This window comes from Phascolarctos cinereus, unplaced genomic scaffold (assembly GCF_003287225.1).
Source record: "Phascolarctos cinereus isolate Bilbo 61053 unplaced genomic scaffold, phaCin_HiC Scaffold_726;HRSCAF=1367, whole genome shotgun sequence".
Classification (NCBI taxonomy): Eukaryota; Metazoa; Chordata; class Mammalia; order Diprotodontia; family Phascolarctidae; genus Phascolarctos; species Phascolarctos cinereus.
In genome coordinates this window covers 361,942,213-361,964,736 of record NW_027556098.1, presented here as the reverse complement: position 1 = coordinate 361,964,736, position 22,524 = coordinate 361,942,213, and the positions used below count along the sequence as shown (strand labels likewise).

At 41.2% G+C, this 22,524-nt stretch overlaps 1 protein-coding gene across 1 annotated transcript in view; it reads left to right on the top strand.

The window, feature by feature from the left end:
• Nucleotides 1–22,314, top strand: part of TRIT1 (tRNA isopentenyltransferase 1) — an 81,219-nt gene extending 58,905 nt beyond the window's left edge. Inside the window, 7 exon segments of the mRNA XM_078145468.1 lie at nt 7,372–7,483; nt 8,194–8,306; nt 8,687–8,764; nt 16,676–16,785; nt 18,743–18,860; nt 21,363–21,469; nt 21,471–22,314. Coding sequence (XP_078001594.1) covers nt 7,372–7,483; nt 8,194–8,306; nt 8,687–8,764; nt 16,676–16,785; nt 18,743–18,860; nt 21,363–21,469; nt 21,471–21,563 — 731 coding nt within the window. The 3' untranslated portion in view covers nt 21,564–22,314.
• The last annotated feature ends 210 nt before the right edge of the window (nt 22,315–22,524 follow it).

Here is a 22,524-nt window from a genome sequence, read left to right as displayed (position 1 = left end):
GGAGTTAATAACTTCTAAGTCTTTTTTATATAAGTTGCCCTCTAGTCATGTCTTCTCTACTTGTTTGTTTTAGTTTTTGAACACAAGTGCAGGACCTTAAATTTAGAAATGTCTATTGTCTCATCTTGTGATAGCAGAAAAGGACTGACCAGTCTTTTTGAATTCTAACTAATCAGTCCTGTCCCATCTCCCCTCACCCCGGGCAATCGAGGTTACGTGACTTGCCTAGGATCATACAGCTGGTGAGTATCATGTGTCTTCGGCCCCATTTGAACTCAGGTCCTTCTGACTCCAAGGCCGGTGCTCTATCCACTGCATTACCTAGCTGCCCCTGATCAGTCTTTTTGAATCCTGATTCTGTCATCCTGACTATTGACTGTCCCTCTCAGCTTTATGTCATCTATACATTTTCTTTCAGCAAATGCTCAGTCTTCTCTGTAAGGTGTTATGCTATCTTTCTTACCTCTTTTTTGATGATTTGATGGGATGCAAATTGAAACCCACCTGCTTTGACCTTGTTTGTGTTCTGTCTCCTCAGAAGGCCCACCCTCATTGCTGAGAGTTTTCTTCCAGATCTGGTGGCCTGATATGGACGTCAGGGTGGCCCTGGGGTGTGCATCAGTGACCCCTCACTCTTGGTCCCTCATCAGATTTGTTTTCCAGTGGCACGTTTTTCTGATATCTTCTACCCTATTTATCCTGAACATTTTTTCACTCACACTGCTCAGGAAGTGGTGTTGTGGCTAGAATGCATGCACTCTGGGCAGGTTGCTTCACTTCTCTCAGCATTGGTTTCTGCATCCATAAAATAGGAATTATAGTAGCATCTGCCTAACTAGGTTGTTGTGAGGGTCAGTGAGATGTGTGTAGGTTTTCAAACCTTAAAGAGCTATAAAAAGTACAGGGTATTATTTTTGCTTGTGCCCATGCCTCTTTGGGGCCTTTGTGTCACCCATACCTTTAATTCTTCAGAGGCTATGAATTCCACTCTACAGTATCACCAGAATAATATTGATGCTAAAAAGATCACCTTTTGTTTCATGGAGAAGTTTGATCACATTAATAGCACTTGAGCAATTTCCCACACAAAATGTAGCGTATTCTCTTCTTCCTGGTCACTTCACCTGCAATGTCTGTCTCCAATGTACTTCAGTAGACATTTTATCCACATGTATCATCACAGACTGGGCAGCAGTAGTTTTTCTCCCCAGGATTTTAATTTAATTTTATTACTCTAAACTTGACAAACCTCAGCAAAAATTAATTGAATAGTTCCATGTAGAACACATGATTCATATGAAACTATGAGTCTATTATATGCAGCTTGGTCTTTAAAATTACATACAATAAATTCAGCACTTCAGTTTCTTTTTTAAAAAAATATTTTTTTGATTTTTAACATAGCCTAAGGTTCTCCTTGTATCACTCCTATATTTTTTTTTCCCTCTCTTTTGTCCCAGAGATCCATGACTTACAGCAGAATTTTTACAGAAAGAAGAAGCAGGGAAAAAAATCAGCAAACCCAATCAGTACATTGAAAAAAATCTGATGTCATTTGTAACATTTCACACCCCTTGGGGTGTCCCCTCCCCTCCCCAGAGGACTGAAGGGAGGCTCTTAACTCTTCCTTGGGGTCAAGATTATTCTTTGTTATTCTACAACGTTCATTTTTGATTGTTTTGTGGTTATTGTTCTTCCATTTACATTGATGTCATTGTATAATATTGTTGTCCTGAATTTGTTTATTTCACTTTGTATTATTAAGTTTTTCTGTACTTTTCTGTATTTGTCATGTTTGTCGATTGTTATAGCACAATGTTATTTCATTACGTTCATGTACCGTGATGCTTATGCCTTCCCATCCATGGACACACTCAGTGTATTCATTTTAAAGTCGTCTTGCTTGTCTGTGCCTCCCTCTAGATTTCCTTCTCTTTTAGAAGTTTTTAAATCTTTTTTTCTTTTTTTGATATCACTATTTTTAGTTCCCCTCTCTGTCCCAACCCCTCTCCAAAACAAGCACAGCCCTTCCGTTGTACAGTTAAGTATAGTCAAGAAAAACAAATCCACTTCCCACATTTTGTCATATTTGAAAACGTATGTCTTATTCTGTACCTTTGGTCTATCACCTTTCTGTCAGGAATGGACAAATGCATGAACCAAGGACCCATTGAAACATTTGTGAAGCATATACTATGTGAAAGGCACTGTGCTAAGTGCTGAGGATATAAAAAGAAAAGGCAGCCCCTGCCCTCAAGGAGCTCACATTCTAATGGCAGGAGACTGAAAGTATAGAAGGTAACATCTGCAAGTTAAGGGGGAAGATCTCATTGTCCTTAGGGCCCAGCAAGGAAGTAGCTGATAATACCTGTTCTTTAAACTGTTGAAATCATTTCACTTTCTGATGTTGAGCCACTGAACTTTGTCAAGGACTTTGCTGCAAGAACTTTCTCTTCTGAGTCTTCAGTAGCTATGGCTGTAGCATCTGTAGGAACAGCTGCCAGGCTGCATCTTTACAGGGCTTGCTTTCCAGGATAATGGCTCAGGGTACTGAGCTAAAAGCCCTGCTGTTCCCAAGGCTCTTGGCTTCAGGTTCCTGGGTTATCCCCATTGGGGTGTGAGGGGAAATGATGTGGTGGTGGTTTAACTTGCTGGCACCTGCTGCCTCCTGTCTCTCCCTCTGGGGGCCTTGCTTCAGTGAGTGTGGTTTGCCTTCCCTTGGATGGCAGTTGGTGGAGATGACTGACCTCTTCTCCATGGGATTTGCTTCTCCACATGATGGCTGAGCTTGAAACAGAATCAGGGGTCATGGCAGTGTTGCCACTTCCAAGGCTCCTGTGTTTCTCTGCCTGTTGAAGATAGTTTGTTAGCAGTTACTGCTGGTGATGAGGAGGAAGATGAGACCTTCTTCACAATGATTTCTGTGCTCAAAGATGGTTGTAGGGGTTAGGCAGGAAGTAGATCTGGTTTAGGAGGCACTGCTTTCCCCAAGACTCTTGAGTCAGGGTCCAAAGCTATCTCTCTCAGGGTCTGAGCGGAATTGGTGGTCAAAGTGATGGTTTGACTTCCCTGGCAAATGCTGCATTTTGTCTTTTCCCGGTCCTGCATGTAGCAGTTGGATGGCAGTTGATGAAAATGATTGGTACCTTCCTTCTCAGTAATACTCTGTGTTCAATACGCTGTGTTAAGCCCTGGTGATTCAAATTTTAAAAAGATAGCTGCTGTCGTCCAGAAACTTATAATCTAATAAGGGAAGGCAGCACATAAAAGAAGGTTGAAAAATTGCTCTGCTCTCTAGTCAGAGGAAGAGGTGTTGAGTTTTAAAACTCAACCAGTCTGTGTGATGATGAAATTTCGGGTGATGGGAAGGAGTGATGTTCGTGGAATCAAAACCAAGCAGAGCAGCTGATGTGAAATCAAGAGTTGGCTGGGACATTCTAAGCCCTCTATAAAGCCCTCCTCCTTTGGGAGGAGTTTATTATTCTGTCTTCAGTTAGAGGGGAGAGGCAACTGAGGAGGTCTTGAGGAGGTCTTTATAGGTGTGGCTTCCACAGATGGTAGCTATGAGGGCTAGACTGACTGCAGGACTGCCAAAACTCCTGTGGAAATCATACTTTATCAGCCATCAGTCTCTGGAGTCATGATTGGTCATTGCATTGATCAAAGAAGTTTCAGGCTGTCTTTTTTTTGCAGGGTTGTAGTTACTGTATAAATTGTTTTCCTGCATCTGCTTATTTTGTTTTGTATCAGTTTGTATACATCTTTTGTTTCCCTAAATCATTACAACCTTTCATCCTTCTTATGATAAAATCATTCCATTTTATCCATATATCATAATTTGTTGAGTTGCTTCCCATTTGAATGACACCCCTTTATTTTCCCGTTCTTTGCTGTAAAAGTGCTGTGATGAATGCTTTTGTGCGTAGCAGGTTTTTTTCTTCTTTCTTTTATTTGTATATATACCTACTCGTGGTATTGCTACGTCACAGAATATGCTTATTTTAGTGATAGGGTGGAATGACAGTTCCAAGTTACTTTCCAGAGTGTCTGGATTAATTCTATGAGGTTTTATTATTAGCCTCTCCTCAGACATGCTCCAGCAATTGCCATTTTCCTTTTTTTTTTTTTCATCATGTTTGCCAGGTCTCTTGATATGGGGGAACCTCAGAGTGGTTGTGATTTGCATTTTTCTTACAATTAGTGTTTTGGAGATTTTTTTTTATATAGTTGTTGTAAGCTTTTCTCTCATTTTTTGAGAACTGCCTGCTTATATTCTTTAACTTTATTTATTGGATAATAGATCTTATCTTTATGTTTGTATAGATTCGTAATATATTTCAGATACCAGACCTTTATCAGAGAAATTTTCTGCAATGATTTTTTTCCAAGTTTACTGCTTCCTTTTTAAGTCATAATGCATTCTCAGCTTCATGTAATTAGAATTGTTTGTCTTCTGTGATACCTTCTATTCCTTGTTTGATCAAGAACTCTTTACCTGTCCTGTAGTTGAGAAAGGTATTTCCTTCTCTGCTATTCTAGTTTGTTTATGAGACCTTTTGTTGCTAAATCCTGTATCCATTGGTACTGTGAGGTGGTGGTCTAAACCTGATTTGTTAGACTGCATTCTCTTTTCCCCAGCAGTTTTTGTCAGATGGTGAGTCCATATTCCAGGATTTGGAGTCTTTAGATTTATTCAACACTATACTTCTGTGTTTAGTTGCCAGTTTGTGTGTGTGTGTGTGTGTGTGTGTGTGTGTGTGTGTGTGTGTACACCTAATCTGTACCACTGATCCGCTTTTTGATTTTATAACTAGTATTGGTTTTGCCTTTGGCTGCCATATCTCTCCACCTAGCTAAGAGAGCTTATGTTTGCTGAGATTGGTATTTAGTCTCTTTTGGTGTCTTCATCAGGGGGACTGATTTACATTAATTAAAATGCCTTGGAAAATGTTGATATTTAATCCCTTTCCATTTTTAAGTGTCAGTAGATTGCCTAAACAGGTTAGGTTTGAATTGTTTTAATTCCATGTTATGTCTTCTCATTTGTATGCTTCTAATTTGGTATTTATTTACAAGGAGTCCAATATAAGATGACCACATCCCATGGGATGATGGATTTTCCTATATTTAGAAGTATGATAAAAGGGCTTCTTATTTGCCTGTCCAAAGTAAAAAACCTGTGAGCCATCCTTCTGCTTGGTAACAATTTCATTTTGTCTTGTTATTTCATGTGTAATGAGAGTGTCAAGATTGATGAAATAGAATTTGTCTAGCAGTATCTGTGCTCTGTAGTTACTGGCCATGAGTCTCACATTTGGAGTACCAACAACTAAGTTAGCATTTATAGATAACTAAGAACTGTGATGCTTCGTATTCTTACTGCCTGTATCCCAAAAGTTTTATTTATGCCTTTTGTTTTTATACCAAAGCCATTTCTCTGTATCTCCCATGTATCCTACTGAAACCATTTTGGTAACCAGGAAAAACAGTTGAGCAAAGCGTAATTGACATAGTGATTTCTTCTGACAGTGTATACAATATTTTGTACCCATTGACCCCCCACTCTCTCTAAGCAGGAGAGAAATAAATTTTAGTGATGTACAACTAGGATTGTTGACTGTCACAGTTTTGATTTCCTTTCATATTGTGTTATTTACCTCCTGGATCAAATAAAAAGTCCTTCCTTCATCATTAAAGCTCTGTGCAACTTAGCCCCTGCCTCCATTTCTAAGCTTGACACCTGACAGTGTATTTAGTCTGTGATCCAGCCATACTGGCCATCTTGGTATTCCTTGCCCCTCCCATTTCTGTACCTTTGTATGGGCATGTGCTTAGAATGCTCTGTTTCCTCACTTTGGCCTCTTTGTGTTGTCTTCCCCTGTTAGAGTGTAAGCTCCTTGAAGGCAGGTCTTACTTTTGTGTTATATCCTTAGCACATGATAAGTGCTCAATAAATACCTGTTCATTCATTTTCTAGAATTGATAGCTTCGTTCATGATTTGGCCTAAAGGCTACTTTTTGTAGGAGTCATTTTATGGTTTTCTTTATTTCTTGGATTGCTCTGGTCGAAGAATTCGTCCCAGAGTGGCCAGAGTACAGAGCTTTTCTGTACTTAGGTAGGCTGGTCTTGAAAAAGCAGACATTGTCTTTTGCTAGGACTTTGGAAATTTTTTTAGCGTGATAATGTGCTAAAACTCGCATTTTGCATTTGAACCCAGAATCACGACCATGCTAGAATGAGGTATCTCAGTAGGATTTTATGGAGGCTTGTCTCTTCATCATGCCATCATCAGATACAAACAGTAAATATTTTGTACTCTTTCTTCCTCAAGGTGACAAATCCTGAAACTATGAAATAACTTACCTAGGCAGGAATGGCAAATTCAATAAATAGCAAGAGTGATTAGGGGAAAAAAAAGTATATCTTGAATTAGATGAATAATTAGTTATAGGATCATAGGTTTAGAATTAGAATCGGCTTTTAGTCCCACTACCTTGTCCCCAAAGAATACCAGCCCTGTCATTAGTTCTTTTATGTCCTAGGATGAGTTGTTTATCCTCTGAGCTTTCATTTCCAAGAGATGGGGGCATAATGTGAGGACCACTGGACTTGGAATGACTCAGATTCTTTCCCAGCTCCAGTCCTTCTGGCTTACATGATGGTAAGTCACTGAACCTTTCTGTACCTCAATTCCTTCATCTGTAAAATGGAACCAGTGCTGTTTGTATTACCTCACAGACATATTGTTAGGAAAGGGCTTTGTAAACCTTAATACACTGTAAAAGTGGAAGTTACTGTTTCCCTTTATGTGCAGTGTGGGAGTTGGATCAGATGGTTTCTGAGAGTCTAAAAATCTCAGAAAGAATGTTTCATTTTTAGACTAATGCATTTGACTGCCAGTGAATTAGAAATATGCTGTTTGAAATTCTTCAACTGGCATGATTAGAGCTGTACACTAGCACGTCATTTTTTGCATTTATGCTCTGTCTAGCTGTTCTTGTCTGGTTTGGCAGTGTGAAGCAATTATAATAACAATAGCTAGCACTTTATATTACTTTAAGGTTTGCAAAGCACTTTATAAATATTATTTTAACCTTACAACAACCCTGGGAGGTAGGTGCTTTCATTTTACAGATGAGGAAACTGTGGCAGACAGAACTTAAGTGACTTGCCCAGGGTCACACAGCTAGTAAGTGTCTTGAGGTCAAATTTAAGTTCAAGTCTTCCTGACTCCAGGCCCATCACAGTAATTACTGGACCACCTAGCTTCCTTGGAATGTAAATATTTTTTCTGATCTTTAGTAGTTCTAATTTTGTGTAATTAATTTTGTGTAAGCATAGCCTTATTGGTTGATTGATTTCATTTGAAGTTCTAGACCAGCGCCTGGATAAGAGAGTGGATGAAATGATAGCTGCTGGGCTTTTGGAAGAGCTGAAAGACTTTCATAGGCGCTACAATCGTGAGAAAGTTGCTGAGAATTGGTGAGCATGTGGACACAGTACTTGGCCTTTCCATCCCTTTCAATTGTGTCTAAAAGTTAGTAGACCAAAAATTAGTTTCTGTCCATGTTATTGTTGGGCCTTATTCTGTTGCCTACTGGAAGAGGGTTATATCATGTGGCCCTGCTCAGACCACATCTGGATTTTTTTCAGTCCTGGTACCACATTTTAGGAAGAGTATTGACAGATTGGAGGTTCACCAGGATAATGAAAGAATTGGAGACTGCCATTTTAAGATTCCCCAAATGAACCTGAGGGTGTTCATCCAGAACAAGAGGATACTTGGGGGGACATGCTAGCTGCCTTCAAGTATTTGAAGAGGGTTAGACTTGTTCTTGATCCTGGATGGCCCAAGAGCAATGATGGGAAGTAGAGAGGCAGATTTAGGAATAACTAGATTTAAGGAATGATATCCTGATGATACTGTACCAAAGTGGATTGTGCAGACGCCAGAAGTAGTGGGGTCCTCATCAATGGATACAGCAGTGGCCTTCTGGCTGCTTGTTCAGGCTGCTTTAGAGGATGCTCCTATACAGGTGTTCAGCTAGACAGTCTCTGAGCTCTTTTTCAGCTCCTGAGTTTCTGTGATATTAAACTTTTAAGAGATTCTCAGGAATGTTTTTTAAGGGATGGGGGAAAAAAACCTCAATACAGAAAAATATACGGTTCAGGTTTTGCTTTTCTTTTCCCAGTCAGAACTACCAGCATGGCATCTTTCAGTCCATTGGCTTCAAGGAGTTCCATGAATACCTGATCAGTGATGACCAATGCAGTCCAGAAACCAGTAACCTCCTCCTTACGAAAGGTATGAAATTTCTTATTCAGTCCTGGGGAATCTTGGGTCAAGATTGATAGTACAAATACAAGCCTGGTAGCACAGGGTGAGAAGAAGTTAATAGCACAGCTCCCTCCTGTTTGGTGTTTTGAGCAAGTCCTTTCCTCAGAGCCTCTGATTCCATCCATTGCCCTTGACATTTCTCCAATCTGTCAAAGCAGCCATTTCCTTGGACCTGAGGGTTCTTAGGAGGGAGGTCTCCTTGAGCCTTAGTACAGCAGAGCTCAGATGTGCCTCCCTGCTGTCCAAGGGCTATCTAGTCTCTGAGCCTAAGTTCTGAGGCTTTGTTTAGCAGGACCTAAGGACATTGATGCTGGTTACTTGACTTATTCTACATTTTTTGCTTTCAGGTATTGAGGCTCTAAAACAAGTGACCAAGAGATATGCTCGGAAACAAAACAAATGGGTTAAAAATCGCTTCTTAAGTCGTAAGTTCCTTGTACCAGCCTTTGTATAGTCTTCTTTCGTACTGAAGAAGAGTTACTGCTATCCCTACTTTTATCTAACAACTCACTTCTAAAGCACTTGATTCTAAAGGTTTGTGTGTTTTCCTCACAACAATCCTATAAGAGGAGTGAGTGTGTGTGTGTGTGTGTGTGTGTGTGTGTGTCTGTGTGTGTGTGTGTGTGTGTGTGTGTGAGACATATGTAGATATATGATAAATACTATCCTCATTTTACTGATGATAAAACTGAGCCTCAGAGAGATTAGTGACTTGCTGTGGTCAAGAGCTACTAATTGTTAGAGCTGGGATTTGAACTTAAATATTGAGTCTCCTGATTCAGTCAGTCATTCAGTAAACATTTATTGAGTGCCTTCTATGTTCTAGGCAGTTTGCTAAGTTCTAGGGATACAAAAATACACTCCTTCCCCTCAAGGAATTTACGGTCTAATGGAAGAGACAGCAAGCAATCTATATATGGGATAAATAGATAATTATAAAAGAGGGAAGGCATTAAAATTAAGAGGGCTTGGGAGAGGTGTCCTGTAAAAGATGGGATTTCAGTTGGAGCTTAAAGGAAGCCAGGGAGGTCAGTAGGTGGACAAAAGGGAGGGAAAGCATTCAAGGTGTGAGGGACAGCCAGTGAAAATTTGCAGGGCTGAGGTCAGAATCAGTATGTGGTGGGGAGTAAGGTAGGAGTGAAGTTAGGTTATAATTAGGTTATAAAGGTTTTGAAGGTCAAACAGTATTTTGCTTTTGATCCTGTACTCAATAGGATGTATAGTTTATTGAGGGGGAGAGGAAAGGAGGGCATAATTATACCTATGCTTTAGGAACATCACTTTGGTGGCTGAATGGAAGATGTATTAGAGTGGAGAGAGGTTGAGGCAAGCAGACCCACCAGCAGCTATTACAGTAGTCCTGGCATGGATTGGGATGGGGAATGAAGGGGCGGGGGAATGCAGATAATGAGTTCTGTTTTGGACATATTAAGTTTAAGATGTCTACTACCCATCTTGCTTGACATTTCTGAAAGGGCTGTGTGAGATTGGTCAGCAGAGGGGTTGGATCAAGATGGGTAGATTTGAGAATCATCAGCATAGAGATGGTAATTAAATCTGTGGTTGCTGATGAGCTTACCAAGTTGTACAGAGGGAGGAGAGAAAAGGGCCCAGGACAGAACCCTTTTAGGACACCCATGGTTAGAAGGCATGATGTGGAGGAGCATACAGAGAAAGGAGCGGTAGGTAGGAGGTAGATAGGTGGAAAACCAGGAGAAAATTGTGTCCCAAAAACCTAGAGAAGAGAGGATCAAGAAGAGGGTGATCGACATTGGCAAAGGCTGCAGAGAGGTTGAGGACAATGAGAATTGATAAAAGGCCATTAGATTTGGCAACTAAGAGATCATTGGTACTTTTGGAAAGCCAGTTTGGCGAAATAAAGAGTCAGAAGCCAGATTGTAAGAAGAGAGTGAGAGGAAAGAAAGTGGAAGTGCTTTTTGTAGATGGTCTTTTCAAGGAGTTTAGCAATAAGGGTAGAAAACATATAGGACAATAGTTAGCAGGAATGGAAGGTTCAAGTGAAGATTTTGATTAGGTGCTAGAAATGATCATCAACCTCAGAGGAGGAGAGGTTGCGGAGTGATGGAGGTGGAAAGAGAACCTGGAAATGGCATGGGGAACTGGGAAATTCCTTGACCAGTGGGATGAGGGGAGTGAATGAAGGTGCAGTCAGTATTGGAAAGGATGAGGCTTTGTCATCAAGATGGAGCCAGGTCTTAGTAATAGCTAGGAGATTTAGGATAAAGGGAAGTTTATTGCCAATGGAATAGGCATTCCAGAGGGTACAGTGGAAGGGGTGATTGGTATTTGATTGGAACTTTGGGGTGGGGGAATGGGGAATGATTCCGAGTCCTTCACTCATTCCATTCCAGTGTACCACACCATCTACTGAGTTAGATGGGAGAGCCATTGTTGAAGTGATCAAAAGCTGTGTGGTATCATCTGGAGTCAGAAGAACTGGGTTCAAGTCATAGAATCATAGATCTCGAACTGGAAGGGACTTTAATGGCCATCTGGTCCAACTTCCATCATTTCATAGGTGAGGAACCTGAAGCCCAAGGCAGTTTAGGTGGCTTACCAAAGATGATGTAGATGAGAAGGAGCAGAGGCTTACTAGTCATGTCACCTTGTTCCAGTTTCTTTACCTCTTTAGATTGTCTCCTCCACTGTCAGATGGGCATAATACCTGAGGATCAAGTGAGACGGTGTATGCACATGTGAAGCATTTTCATTCTCTGGATCTCTTCCTCCCTTTGGTATCTCTAGGGAAAATATCTCACAGGTGAGGGTCTGTCTCTTCATCTGACAGAGATGAGCATTCTGCAGAAAGGTATAGGGAAGAGACAGGAAAATATGTACCTGGTATCAATTTAAGCTTTTAAAAACAACTTGTTACATAATTATTTTTACATCACCATCATTTCCAAATATGTCCTTTCTTCCCACCCAGCAAGCCTAAAACATAGAATAAAAAGGAAAGGGAGGAAAATCAGTAAAACTAATAACATCAACCAAGTCTGACAGTGTAGAAAAACTTCCATACCCATATAGTTCATCTCTTCAAAGAAGGGAGGTGCATTTTCTTATCTTTTCTTCAAGGTTAAGAGCTTGGTTATTATTATGCTGTGTTCAGTGTTATGAGGATTTGGAGTTGCTGTAATTTTTCCCATTTATGTTATTGTCATTATGTATTTCTGCTTATGTCATTTTGCCTTAGTTTCTGTAATTCTGATGCCTCTGAATTCTTCAAATTCATTTATTATAGAGCAGTATAATATTCCTTTGTATTTGTGTACCACACCTTGTTTAGCCACTTTCCAATCTGTAGGCATCATTTTGTTTCCACTTCTTTACTATAGAAAGAGCTGTTACAAATATGTTGGTGCCTCTGGGCCATTTCTTTTTATCATTGACATCTTTGGTCTGAGGTATGAGGAAGCGGGAAGTAGTGGACAGCTAGGGATGATAAAGAACTGACCCAGAAATCAGGATGAGTTGGGTTCAGATCCCACCTCTGACAGATGGGGCCTGTGACTCTGGTCAAGTGCCTTAACCTATCAATTCTCCAAGCCTTACTCTTAAGACAGGAGTTTGCAGAGAAAGTGTCAACCTGTATTGGGAGGACAGTTTTCTCATCCAGTTGTTTTCTGTGTCAGTGAAATTATAGGTCTATCCCCTGGTCCTCTTTTTGGGGATATATGGCTAGTAGTGGAATCTCTGGTTCAAAGGGGATGCACATTTTAGTTAATTTCTTAGCAAGATTCCAAATTGCTTTCTAAATTGTTGTACCAGTTCCTAGCTCTGCCAAGAGTATATTATTACTTTTCTTTCTACAACCCCTACAACACTGACCATTCCCATCTTCTGTCATCTTTGCCAATTTGCTAGATGTGAATTGACACCTCAGAGTTAATTTTTAATTTGCATTTTTGTTATTAATGATTTGGCACAATCTTTGTGGTTGTTAATAGTTTATGATTTGTCTTTTGAGAGCTCTTTGTTCATATCCTATGGAAGTAAAATCTTCGTCTCATGTCAGACCCTTATCAGAAATGTTTGATGAAAAGATTTTTTTCCCCTAGTTAATAACCTTTCCTTCTTTTTGTAGGTGCATTAATTTTATTAGTGCAAAAGATCCTCAATTTAACGTAATCACATTTTAAGCTTAAAAAGGTTTATTACTCTATAATAAGAGTTCTTAACCTTTTTTTTGTGTTGTGGTCCCCTTTGCTGTCAGGTGAAAGGAAACTTTTCAGAATATTTTTAAATGCATAAAATAAATTATTACAAAGGATACCAAGTATGTTGAAATAGTTATCAAAATATTTTTTAGAAAACAAGTTCCCAAACCCCCAAGTTAAGAACTCTTACCCTTTAACATTTCATCTTTGCCGAGTACTTAGTAAGATTACAAAACACCAAATTTAAGCTATCCAACTTTTGGAATCTGCTGTAGGTTTCCCCTTCCTCATTTGCACTGACACTAGGCCTTTTGAGTCTGTCTGGTGTTTAGGTAGCAAATTGTAGTTCTGTCAGCCACTCAGTTACCTGAACAGCTCAACATGGTGTGTCAGAAGGAGTAAGTCATATGGCTGTGGGCTGAAAGAAGCTTAGCGTGTTAGAAACCACCTTACGACTTGTGGGTGGGGGTGCCAGGGTAGCTTCTGGATAAATAACCTCTAACGTGCTCTTTGGCTTTAGGCAGTATGTTTTCTTATAGATGAAGACAGCTGAGGGAATGCCTTTTCATACAGCATGGATTCAACTTTCCTCTTAGCTCTGTCTGTTACAATTTCTTTTCCTTATAGACCCAGCCTACAACCTATTGCTCTCATTAGTTTTCCCTCCTTGGATTTTCTTAGAGCATTCTCCCTGGATTTTCTTTGCCCTTTCATATCATACCTATTTGTAATTGCCCTGTCTCTCTACAAATGCCTCCATTAGATCATAGGGTCTGGAGTACAGAAACTATGCCATTTTCCCTAGCAAGGAACACAGAGGGCCTAAATCCATCTGTATTTGAATCACCAGTATTAATAAACGTTAGTTTTATTTGCGGTATTATTTTGGACTACCTATGTTGCGGTGCCAGCATATCTTCTTTCCCTTTGAGCACATGTGCCTTGGTCTCCTAGGCGTTCTTTGGATCTGCCTAGTTCCGTAATTTCATCCATCCACAGACTGTCATTTGGCCCTTGATAGTTACACTGGACGCTCTCCTCTTTTTCTCTCTTTCATTGCTTGTCCAGTCAGGCAGGAGAAACGTGATCGTCAGCCAAGATGAAAACTTGGTATACCACAAACTCCTGATGTATCTTCTCTTCCCCCAGTCCTCTTGACTTCCTGAAATAAGTGTTTTCTAACAGACAACACTTTGCATTGTTAGAACTTTGTAATCTTGAAAAGCCACAGAATTCTGGCCCCGCCCTCACTCGCCAGAAACATATGGAGTTGATGGCGATAGCATGTCATATATCTGCCTCTCCTGCACACAGACACATGCAGTGCTGGAGTGAAAGGCACAGCCGCTTTCCAGATCAGGAGCCCATCCTACTGGCTTGGGCCTCTTCTGCTGGGGAGACATCACTTTGGCGGGAAGCCAGAGGGACTTCCCCAGTCGAGCTCAGCCTTGGATTAGATCCATCAACAGCAGCTGGGAGCTGAGCACTTGTGGAAAGGGGCTGAGGGCGGATACAGAAGCCTAACAAAGGGCTTGGAGGAGAGGAGAGTGTAGAGTGGCCCTGAAACAGGTGCAGAGCTTACCCCAAGCCAGGTGGACTGTGGACACTGCCCTTACCTCCCAGTCTCACCTTTCCTTAGGAGGGCAGGTGGAGGGCAGGTGCAGCTCAGGCTTCTCTCTGAAGAAGCTCATTTGTGGTGGGCACAGTGAAAAGGCCAGCACCTGCCAGCCGTTGGCACACTGTGGCCTTTGATGTTTTTGTCCGAGTCTTGATGCTCTTTGCCTGTCTGCAACTGAATCATGCCAGGATGCCTGCCTGCACCTCTCTTAATGGTAAGGTGCCTCAGTCTCCATTAGTAGTAAACTTTTACTGGTCTTTGGGCATGGGTGTTTTTAACATAAAAATGGAGGCATACTTTCTGCCACTCCAAGTCCTAATTGCATTTTTTATTAAATGCCTACTGTGTGCAGAGCCCTCTGCCAAGTGCAATGGGATATTCAAAGACCCTCGCTCTGACGAGAATTATAGGGTAATAGTAGGCTGAGAGTTCGAGATAACTGGTAAGTGCAATAGAGAGGTACAAACATTGGTCTGTGAGGTCTTTAAGGATGTGTTAGTTGACATTGAAAACTTTGTAGAGCAGGTATTACATGGGTCAGGATTTAAAGGATTGGTGTGGATTTAACAGAAGGAGAGAGAGAGAGAAGGAGGGAGAACATTCCAGGCCTAGGGAAGTACCTGAGCAAAAAGATGGTCACTCTTTAAGCATTTATTAAGCACCAACTATGGCGGCTAGAGGGCTGGGGCCTAGATCAGGAAGACTTATCTTCCTGAGTTCACCTCTGGCCTCAAATACTTTAATACCCGTGTGACCTGGGCAAGTCACTTAGCCTTTTGGCCTCAGTCTCCTCATCTTTAAAATGAAGCGAAGGAAATGGCAAACTACTCTAGTATCTCTGCCAAGAAAACCCCAAAATGGGGTCAAGAAGAGACAGACACACAACTGAGCAGCAGCAAGTGATGTGCCAGGCACTGGCCTAAATGGGAATACAAAGACACTGATGTAAGAAAACTCAAGGCACACAGGGAGACCAGCGGTCCATTCTGGCTGGTACCTGTACAAGTATAGAGAGAGAGAGAATAATATGAGATGAGGTTGGAAAGGTCAGGTTGTACCATATTCTGGGGGGCCTTAAATATCAGAGGAAGTATGAGCTTTGCTCCATGGGCAGTGGGAAATTTTTTGACGAGAAGTGATATAACTAGGTCTTTGCAAAAGTTTACTCCTAACCAAGATATGAAAGATAAATTGGAAGGTCTTGACATTAGAGACAGGAAGATCCTTTAGGATTGTAGTCCTGGCAGTAGACGTGCCTTTAATGTAACAATGGAGGTATGCTTTTTGCCACTTAAAGGGATTTTTGTAGCCATCCAGGTAGATGGTGATGAATGCTTCTTTGCTGAGGTAGAGATAGTGCACATTTAGGGTACAAGGTGTACTCAATAAGACTTTATCAGTAACTGCTGAGAGAGGAGGAAGAGGGGGCAGCTAAGTGGTGCAGTGGATAGAGCACCAGCACTGAAGTCAGGAGGACCTGAGTTCAAATGTGGCCTCAGACCAAACATTTGACACTTAACTAGCTGTGTGACCCTGGGCAAGTCACTTAACCCCAACTGCCTAAAAAAAACCCAAAAAAATAAAATAGGAAGAGAGGAGGAAGAGTCAAGAATAACCTCTGGGGAGAGAGGGTCACTGGCGGTGCCACAGACAAAATGGTATCTGAAAGGGGGGATAGGTTTAGGAGAATGAATAATAAGCAGGTTAGGGTTATCTTGAATTTGAGGTGCCACTGAGGCAGAAGCATCCTATCCGCAATTGAGTTATTCCACTCTGAACTTGGAAGAGAGTTCAGGACTGGAGATTTACATTTGGGAGTCATGTGCCTAGAGGTGGTAGTGGAAGGCATTCAGAAGTATTTTCCTGGGACTGTTTCTTATATATGCTCTGGTTCAGGGCTACAAGAGAAATATCTACTTCATCATAATAGCTCATATTGATATAGCATTTTTACATGCATTATCTTGTTGTCTCCATAATAGCCCTTTTGATATAAACAGAGCAAATAAAAGGGAAGTGACTGGCACAGAGTCAACGTGTCATAAGTGATGGATCTAGAATTCAAACCAGGTCTTCTCACTCTGAGTCTGGTGTTTTTTTTTTTCCCTCTGCTGTACACTGTCTTTGGCAGAAGAAGCTAATGGTATGTTTCCTGCTTTGGGGAGTTGGAAATTTCTCCCATGTGTGCGTATATTTAGCCACAGGTTTATTGAGGAGTGTCATTGCCCATTTCTTGGTCAATTTTCAGAGATCTTTTGCTTTGATGTCTCTTAGGAGTTAGGCAGCTGGAGTTACTGTCAGTCAGACTGTCTTGGACTTTATGTAGTTATTGTTATTGATGTTAAGATACCAAAAGTTCTTGGGACTATTCCCTTTGGCCTAGAGACAAGGTAGCATGTTTATCTTCAGGTGTGAATTGGATTCTGAACAGTGAAAGGTCGTCTCAGGAATTTTGGTATTATCAAACCACAGAACATTTGGAGCAAGGTTAGTTTGGTTTTGAACTCTGTCAACTAATGGTTTCTCTTTTTTGTCAGGCCCCGGACCCAATGTGCCCCCGATTTATGGTTTGGAGGTAACTGATGCCTTAAAATGGGAGGAGTCAGTTCTGGGACCTGCTCTGCAGATTGTGGGAAGCTTCATCCAGGTACCTTCGAAGTGCAGTACTGTCTGGTTAGGGTTCTAAGCACCTTTCCTTAGGAGAGATATTTGTTGCCATGAACCTGCCTCTAAGGCACCAAGCCTTGTTAACTTTTTTTTAATGCTTTCTCCATGCTTTTTTAGTTGTCACTTTCTAAGGTCTTTCTGAACCTTTCCTCATAGCCAAGAAGTATATTGTTACCCAAAGTATATATTGTCTGTGTCTTATTCTGTATCTGTAATCCATCACTTCTCTACTTAGAGGAGGGAGGCATATTTCTTTTTTTCTCTAAGGTAGGATCATAGGATTTATCTTTTTAATTTAAAATAAAAATAAGCATAATTTTTCATTGAGACAAAAAAAGATCTTTATACTTTTTTATAAGTCTCGCAAATTTTTTTTTTGTGGGGGGAGGAAAGGGGAATTTAATTTTGTTTTTTAACATTAACAAGTACTTATTTCTTCTCCCTCTCAGTTTTTTTTCCCCTGACCCCAAATTGAATGATAAAAAAGATAAATAAAACCCTCATAAAAATACGTATAGTCAAGCAAAACAAATTCTTAAACGTTGGCCACATTCAGAAAATGTATGTATCATTTAGCATTTTAAATCTACCATGGAGGGAAGGTATGTTTCGTATTCAGTAGTCTGAAATCAAGATTAGTCACTACATTAATCAGAGTTCAAGGTTGTTTTTCTTTACATTATTGGGGTCATTGTATAAATTGTTCCTTTGGTTCTACTTACTTCACTCTACATCGGTTCATAAAGGCATTCCCAAATTTTTCTACATTCTTCGTATTCATTATTTCTTAGTGTCTTAATATTCTGTTACTGTCCTGTACCACAGTTTGTTCAGCTATTTCCCACAGGATGGGAACCTACTTTGCCTCCAGTTCCTTTGTTAACACAAAAAAGATGCTGCTATGAATATTTTGGTATATATTGGATCTTTGCTTCCATCTTTGACTTCACTCTGGGAGCTTTGCCCGCCTGTGCTGCCGCTGCATCAGTGGGTATGGGTAGTTAGTTACTTTTCTAGTATAGTCCCAATTTGTTTTTCAGAACATTTGAACTCATTCATAGCTCTAGCAGTGGAGGTTGATTGTCCTAGGTTGTCTTCCTAGAGTCCCTCTCAAATGGGTCATCTCTGTCTTTTGTCATCTTTACAAATCTGGTTGTTCTGAGGAGAAACCTCAAAGTTGTCTTCATTTGCTTTCTCTCTTTAATGTTTGAGAGCATTCCTTTGTTTGATACCTTGCATTTCTCTTTTGAACACTGTTGGTTCATATCCTTTGACCATTTATCATTGACTCTCATTTGGTCGATGCCATTTTTCTTCTATATTTTTATTTGTTTCCTGTATTTTGCCAGAGGTATGTGCTGAGCTTCTCTCCCCGAGTTGATCACTTCTCTTATTCTAGCTGCATCAATTCTGTTTGTTTAAAAGCTTTAAAAAATTTATGTAATTGTCCATTTTATTGTGATGATATCAGTCTCTTATTTAAGAACAAAATGAAACATTACTTTGAAGCTTCATGTGGATAGAATTGTTTTAGATTTTGGCTTCTCAAGACACTTTCCATGTTTGCAAAGTTTATTGCCAGAAGGCTGCAAAGTTCAAGTACTATCTCCATTATACAGACTGGGAAATAAGCAGAGAGACACAGAGACTGTCTACAGTGATGCATTAGTCCTTTCTGTTCTACTAGGCTACCGCTGTGTGGCAAACTGGCTTGTGTGATTGGGAGTAAGTTATTTTTTCTGAGCCTCTGTTACCTTATCTGTAAAATGGGGATAATAATTAATATGCATATTACCACTTCTTTGACAGGCTTGTTGTGAGGAAGGTATTCTGTAAGCTGTGAAGCACTTTACAAATCAGAGCTGTTATCTCAGATAATTGAGAATAGCATTGAAATGTCTCAGTCAAATGCTTTTTTATTGATTTGCTTTCCCCAGGGCAGGCAACCTGTGGCCACTCCCATCAGATTGCAGTGTGATGTAACTGAGAATAAACGGAGTCATCACAGATGTGAACTATGTGATAGAATCATCATTGGCGACCGAGAATGGGCAGGTAAACCTAAGAAATGAATTGGGGGAGGGCTGTGGAAGAGTTCTGAGCTTGGGTATTTTGAAGACTTTTGGTAGAATAGTAGCTTCTGCTCATTGAAATCATTTCTGAAAATGGTAATTTGGTTCTAATGAAAACTGATTAAGTTAAAAGGAGACTTTCTGGGGGGAGCTGCTAATTCGTCTGGAATTTCAGAAAACTCAGTCACTTCATATTTGAGCTGATGTAGATATTATAGAGAGAGCAGCTTCTTCTGGTAATTTCCTGTGCATAATTTCATGAATAGCTTCTGGACAAGACCACAGACAAGACCATTGGACGGTTAATTCTACTCTCTCTGTAAACTCACAGTAATTCCATATTGAACTTAGCAAACCAGAATATACGTACACACTTCAAGCCCCATCTCTCTATAAGAAGTTGTACTTTTCATTTTAATGAAGTTATAGTCACAGGATGTCAGCCAGAAGACATAAGTTAGTTCACATACCTCATTTACATTTGGAGAGTACCCAGAGAGGGGTAAGGAGTAATGAGTTCTCCACTATTTGAGTGTTCATTTGGAGTCTGACTGAATAGTCAAAGCCTGTTTTAGAGAGGATTCCTGGCTAGGTCGAAGATGCCCTCTGGACTAGATCCCCCTTCGAGGTTATCTTCTAGCACAGATACTGTGTGACTAGGTACTACCCCAAGTTATCTTTCTAGTGCAGAAGACTTAAATTCATTTAAAGTTACTAGGGGTCTTTTTGCTATCTTAGTGGGAAAGCCATTTGACCTCCGTGGGTCTCAATTTTTCTTCTGTAAAATAAGAAGATTGGAATAGATAGACCCTTCCAGTCATACACAGTCAGTTGCCAGAGTTCACACAGCTCGGAAGTAGCAGACAAAGTGGAAACTTGAACTTGAGTCTTCCAGGCTCACTGCTGTTTCTGTTATACTACACTTTGATAGGTAGGGTTACTGGAAGATTTGGGAGCAGGAAATCTTCCATTACAACTACTTTCAAAATGTGAGAATAGTGAAATTTAGGTTCTATTTTGCCCATGTTGACTTGACTGAGTCGCTTGTTCTCTTATGTGGTAATTTAATAAATAAGTCTTCATTGTCAGAGAACAGGAATTGCCATATGGGGTCAGACCCTCTACTGTCTAGCAGGGCGTTCTGTTGCCAGTAGCAGTCCCAATTGTAATTGGTCTGTGGTGTTGGTAGGGGAAGAGAGAATACCGTATTGGTGCTAATAGAGGTAGCTCCTGAATACAGACCACCCTCTGAAAGTGAGATCTGCAAATCTGTACGTTTACACCTAAAAATATCACCAATTACAAGCCATATTCAGGTTTTACACAAGCCAGATTGGGAGGTGGAGGAAGAGAGAAGAATGTGGCTAATGTAGAAAACTCAGTTGTACCACCTGCAGAAAGTGCTTCTGGGATTGTCTCCATTCCTCTTATAGGAGCGCATTTGTGAGCCCTTGTGAGGGTGGGTTGTGTAAGACATTCTATAGCACCATCTGTCGATCCCCTTCTTTCTTCTCTTGTTGCCAGTGGAAAGAGAAGCCAGAACTCTGTGCTTTGCCGTAGGGCCTGGATTGCGAATGATGCTGACTGAACTTCCTAATCTTTTTTGCATTATGGATTTCTTTCAAACCATTACTAATGATTAGTTTGTGGTACCTGCACAGTGAAGTTGATCACTTGAACATATGTCTTTGTGCCTTCCCAGATGATCTTTCTTTGATAATGCACAGGCTGTTAAAAAATGTGGCTCCTTAAAACTAATTCTAGGGTGGAGATTGTCCCAGGAGAGAGGCCTGAGATGAGACCAGGTGATTACTGAGCCTTCTGCACTTGAGGCTTTCAGTGGGATCTCAGATCCCTGCTGTCTATTTTCTCCCTGGAAGGAGATTCATACTTGCCGTCTATTCAGGGGTACTGTTTATTTGGAGAACTCCAGCCCTGGATGGTTAGCTTGCTGGACACAGGGAGAAGGGACTATGCTTTTGGCTTTTGCTTGCCTGAACTAGAAATGGGGGTGAAAGGCCAGGAGTGGTAGACCCAGAGGTGCAGCACAGCTCCCTCTAACATGGCCAGAGGGTTCCAGGATGGCTCTCTGGAAAAGACATCCGCAGTCCTCCCAGCACTAGCAGATGACCCTTTTTCGTTGCTGAAAAGTGCTACTTTTGGTAGCTGATGGCTTGCCACAATTTGTAGTCCTGCCTTTTGGAGGGTTGAGATGTCCCTGGAAGAGGGAGGAAGAGCAGAGAGCCCTGGCTTTCTGAGAAGGGGCTCGATGAAGCCACATGAAAGCAGAGTAACAAATAGAGAAAGACATCAGGCTTGTTTTCTTGTTCATCTTGAGTAAGGAGTCCGGACACCCCCCACCCCTCACCCCCTCAGGTGGAGTTAGCCCTGTTGCTGCTGGAGGGAAAAAAGGATGGGAATGTTCTAGCCCCTCTAGAAAATCTTACTGAGGGCCTTTTGTTTTTCCTTCTGTCTTTGCCCCCAGCGCATACAAAGTCCAAGTCACACCTGTACCAGCTGAAGAAAAGAAGAAAATTGGACCCTGATGCTGTTGCCACCTCGCCAAGTCAAAGCCATTTCCCTGAACCTGATGAAAGAACTGCATGAGAGGGGTTCCCCAGGGCAGAGGGATGAGGGATTACATTTCCTATTTGAGAAGCCAGTGGCCAGCCAGGTCACAGGCTGACTGACCTCTGCGGCCAGAAAGCAATGCCTAGCACGGGAGAGGGAGGAGGGAAGGCAGTAAAGAGCAGGCCTTTCCAGAACTGCTGGGACCCTCTGGTGCAAAAGGCTTCAGAGTGGACTGTCTTCGTGGCCCTGGCTGTTCATGTCAGTCCCTCCACAGGGGGCTGGTAATAGAGGGCTGGGCGTTGGGGACAGAGGGGTGTTAGTACAATGACGACACCTCCAAAGCAGAGATTTGGCCAGGATAGTGACTGGGACACTCAGGCTTCCTAATTGGGAGTGTTTAAACATTCATTCATTCCTTCATTCATTCAGCAATTTGAGTGCCTCCTATGTATATCCAAGGCCCTATGGTGTCTTATTGTCAATTACAAAGTCATCTGAACCAATTTCTGGCCACATTTGACCATGGTTTTGGAAATCAGGCTGGAATCAGTGCAGTCAAGAAAATGTAAGCAAAGGCCAGGGAAATAGGGAAAATTTTGTATTCAGCAGGACTAGATGGGAAGGACCCAGGTCCTTGACTCTAAAGACTTGAATATGCATACTCATGCTGTGGGATGGTCGTCTCCTCTTCTCACTGAGAGCCTGGCTCCACAAGTTGAACAAAGGAAGAGCGACCAGATAATGCCAAATCCTCTGGTTTGTTCAGACATAGGATTATTTCCATAGCTGTCATGAACTGTTGGTAGTTGATATGATAGCCTCTTATGTGTGTCTGTTTAGGAATAAAATTAGTTATTATCACTGGACTTTCTGTTGTGCAGATATGGGAGCCTTATTCCTCCTGCATGGCATTTATTAAGCATCTATTGTGTGCAAAGGCTACAAAGGAAATACACATCGATGTATGGGACACAAAGCCTGTTCTTAACAGGGTTTGCTAAAGACGGCAAAGGGCTGTCAGCAGCACAGTGGGTGATATGTGAAGGAAGCCTTCCTGGAAGAGGTGGTACCTGAGT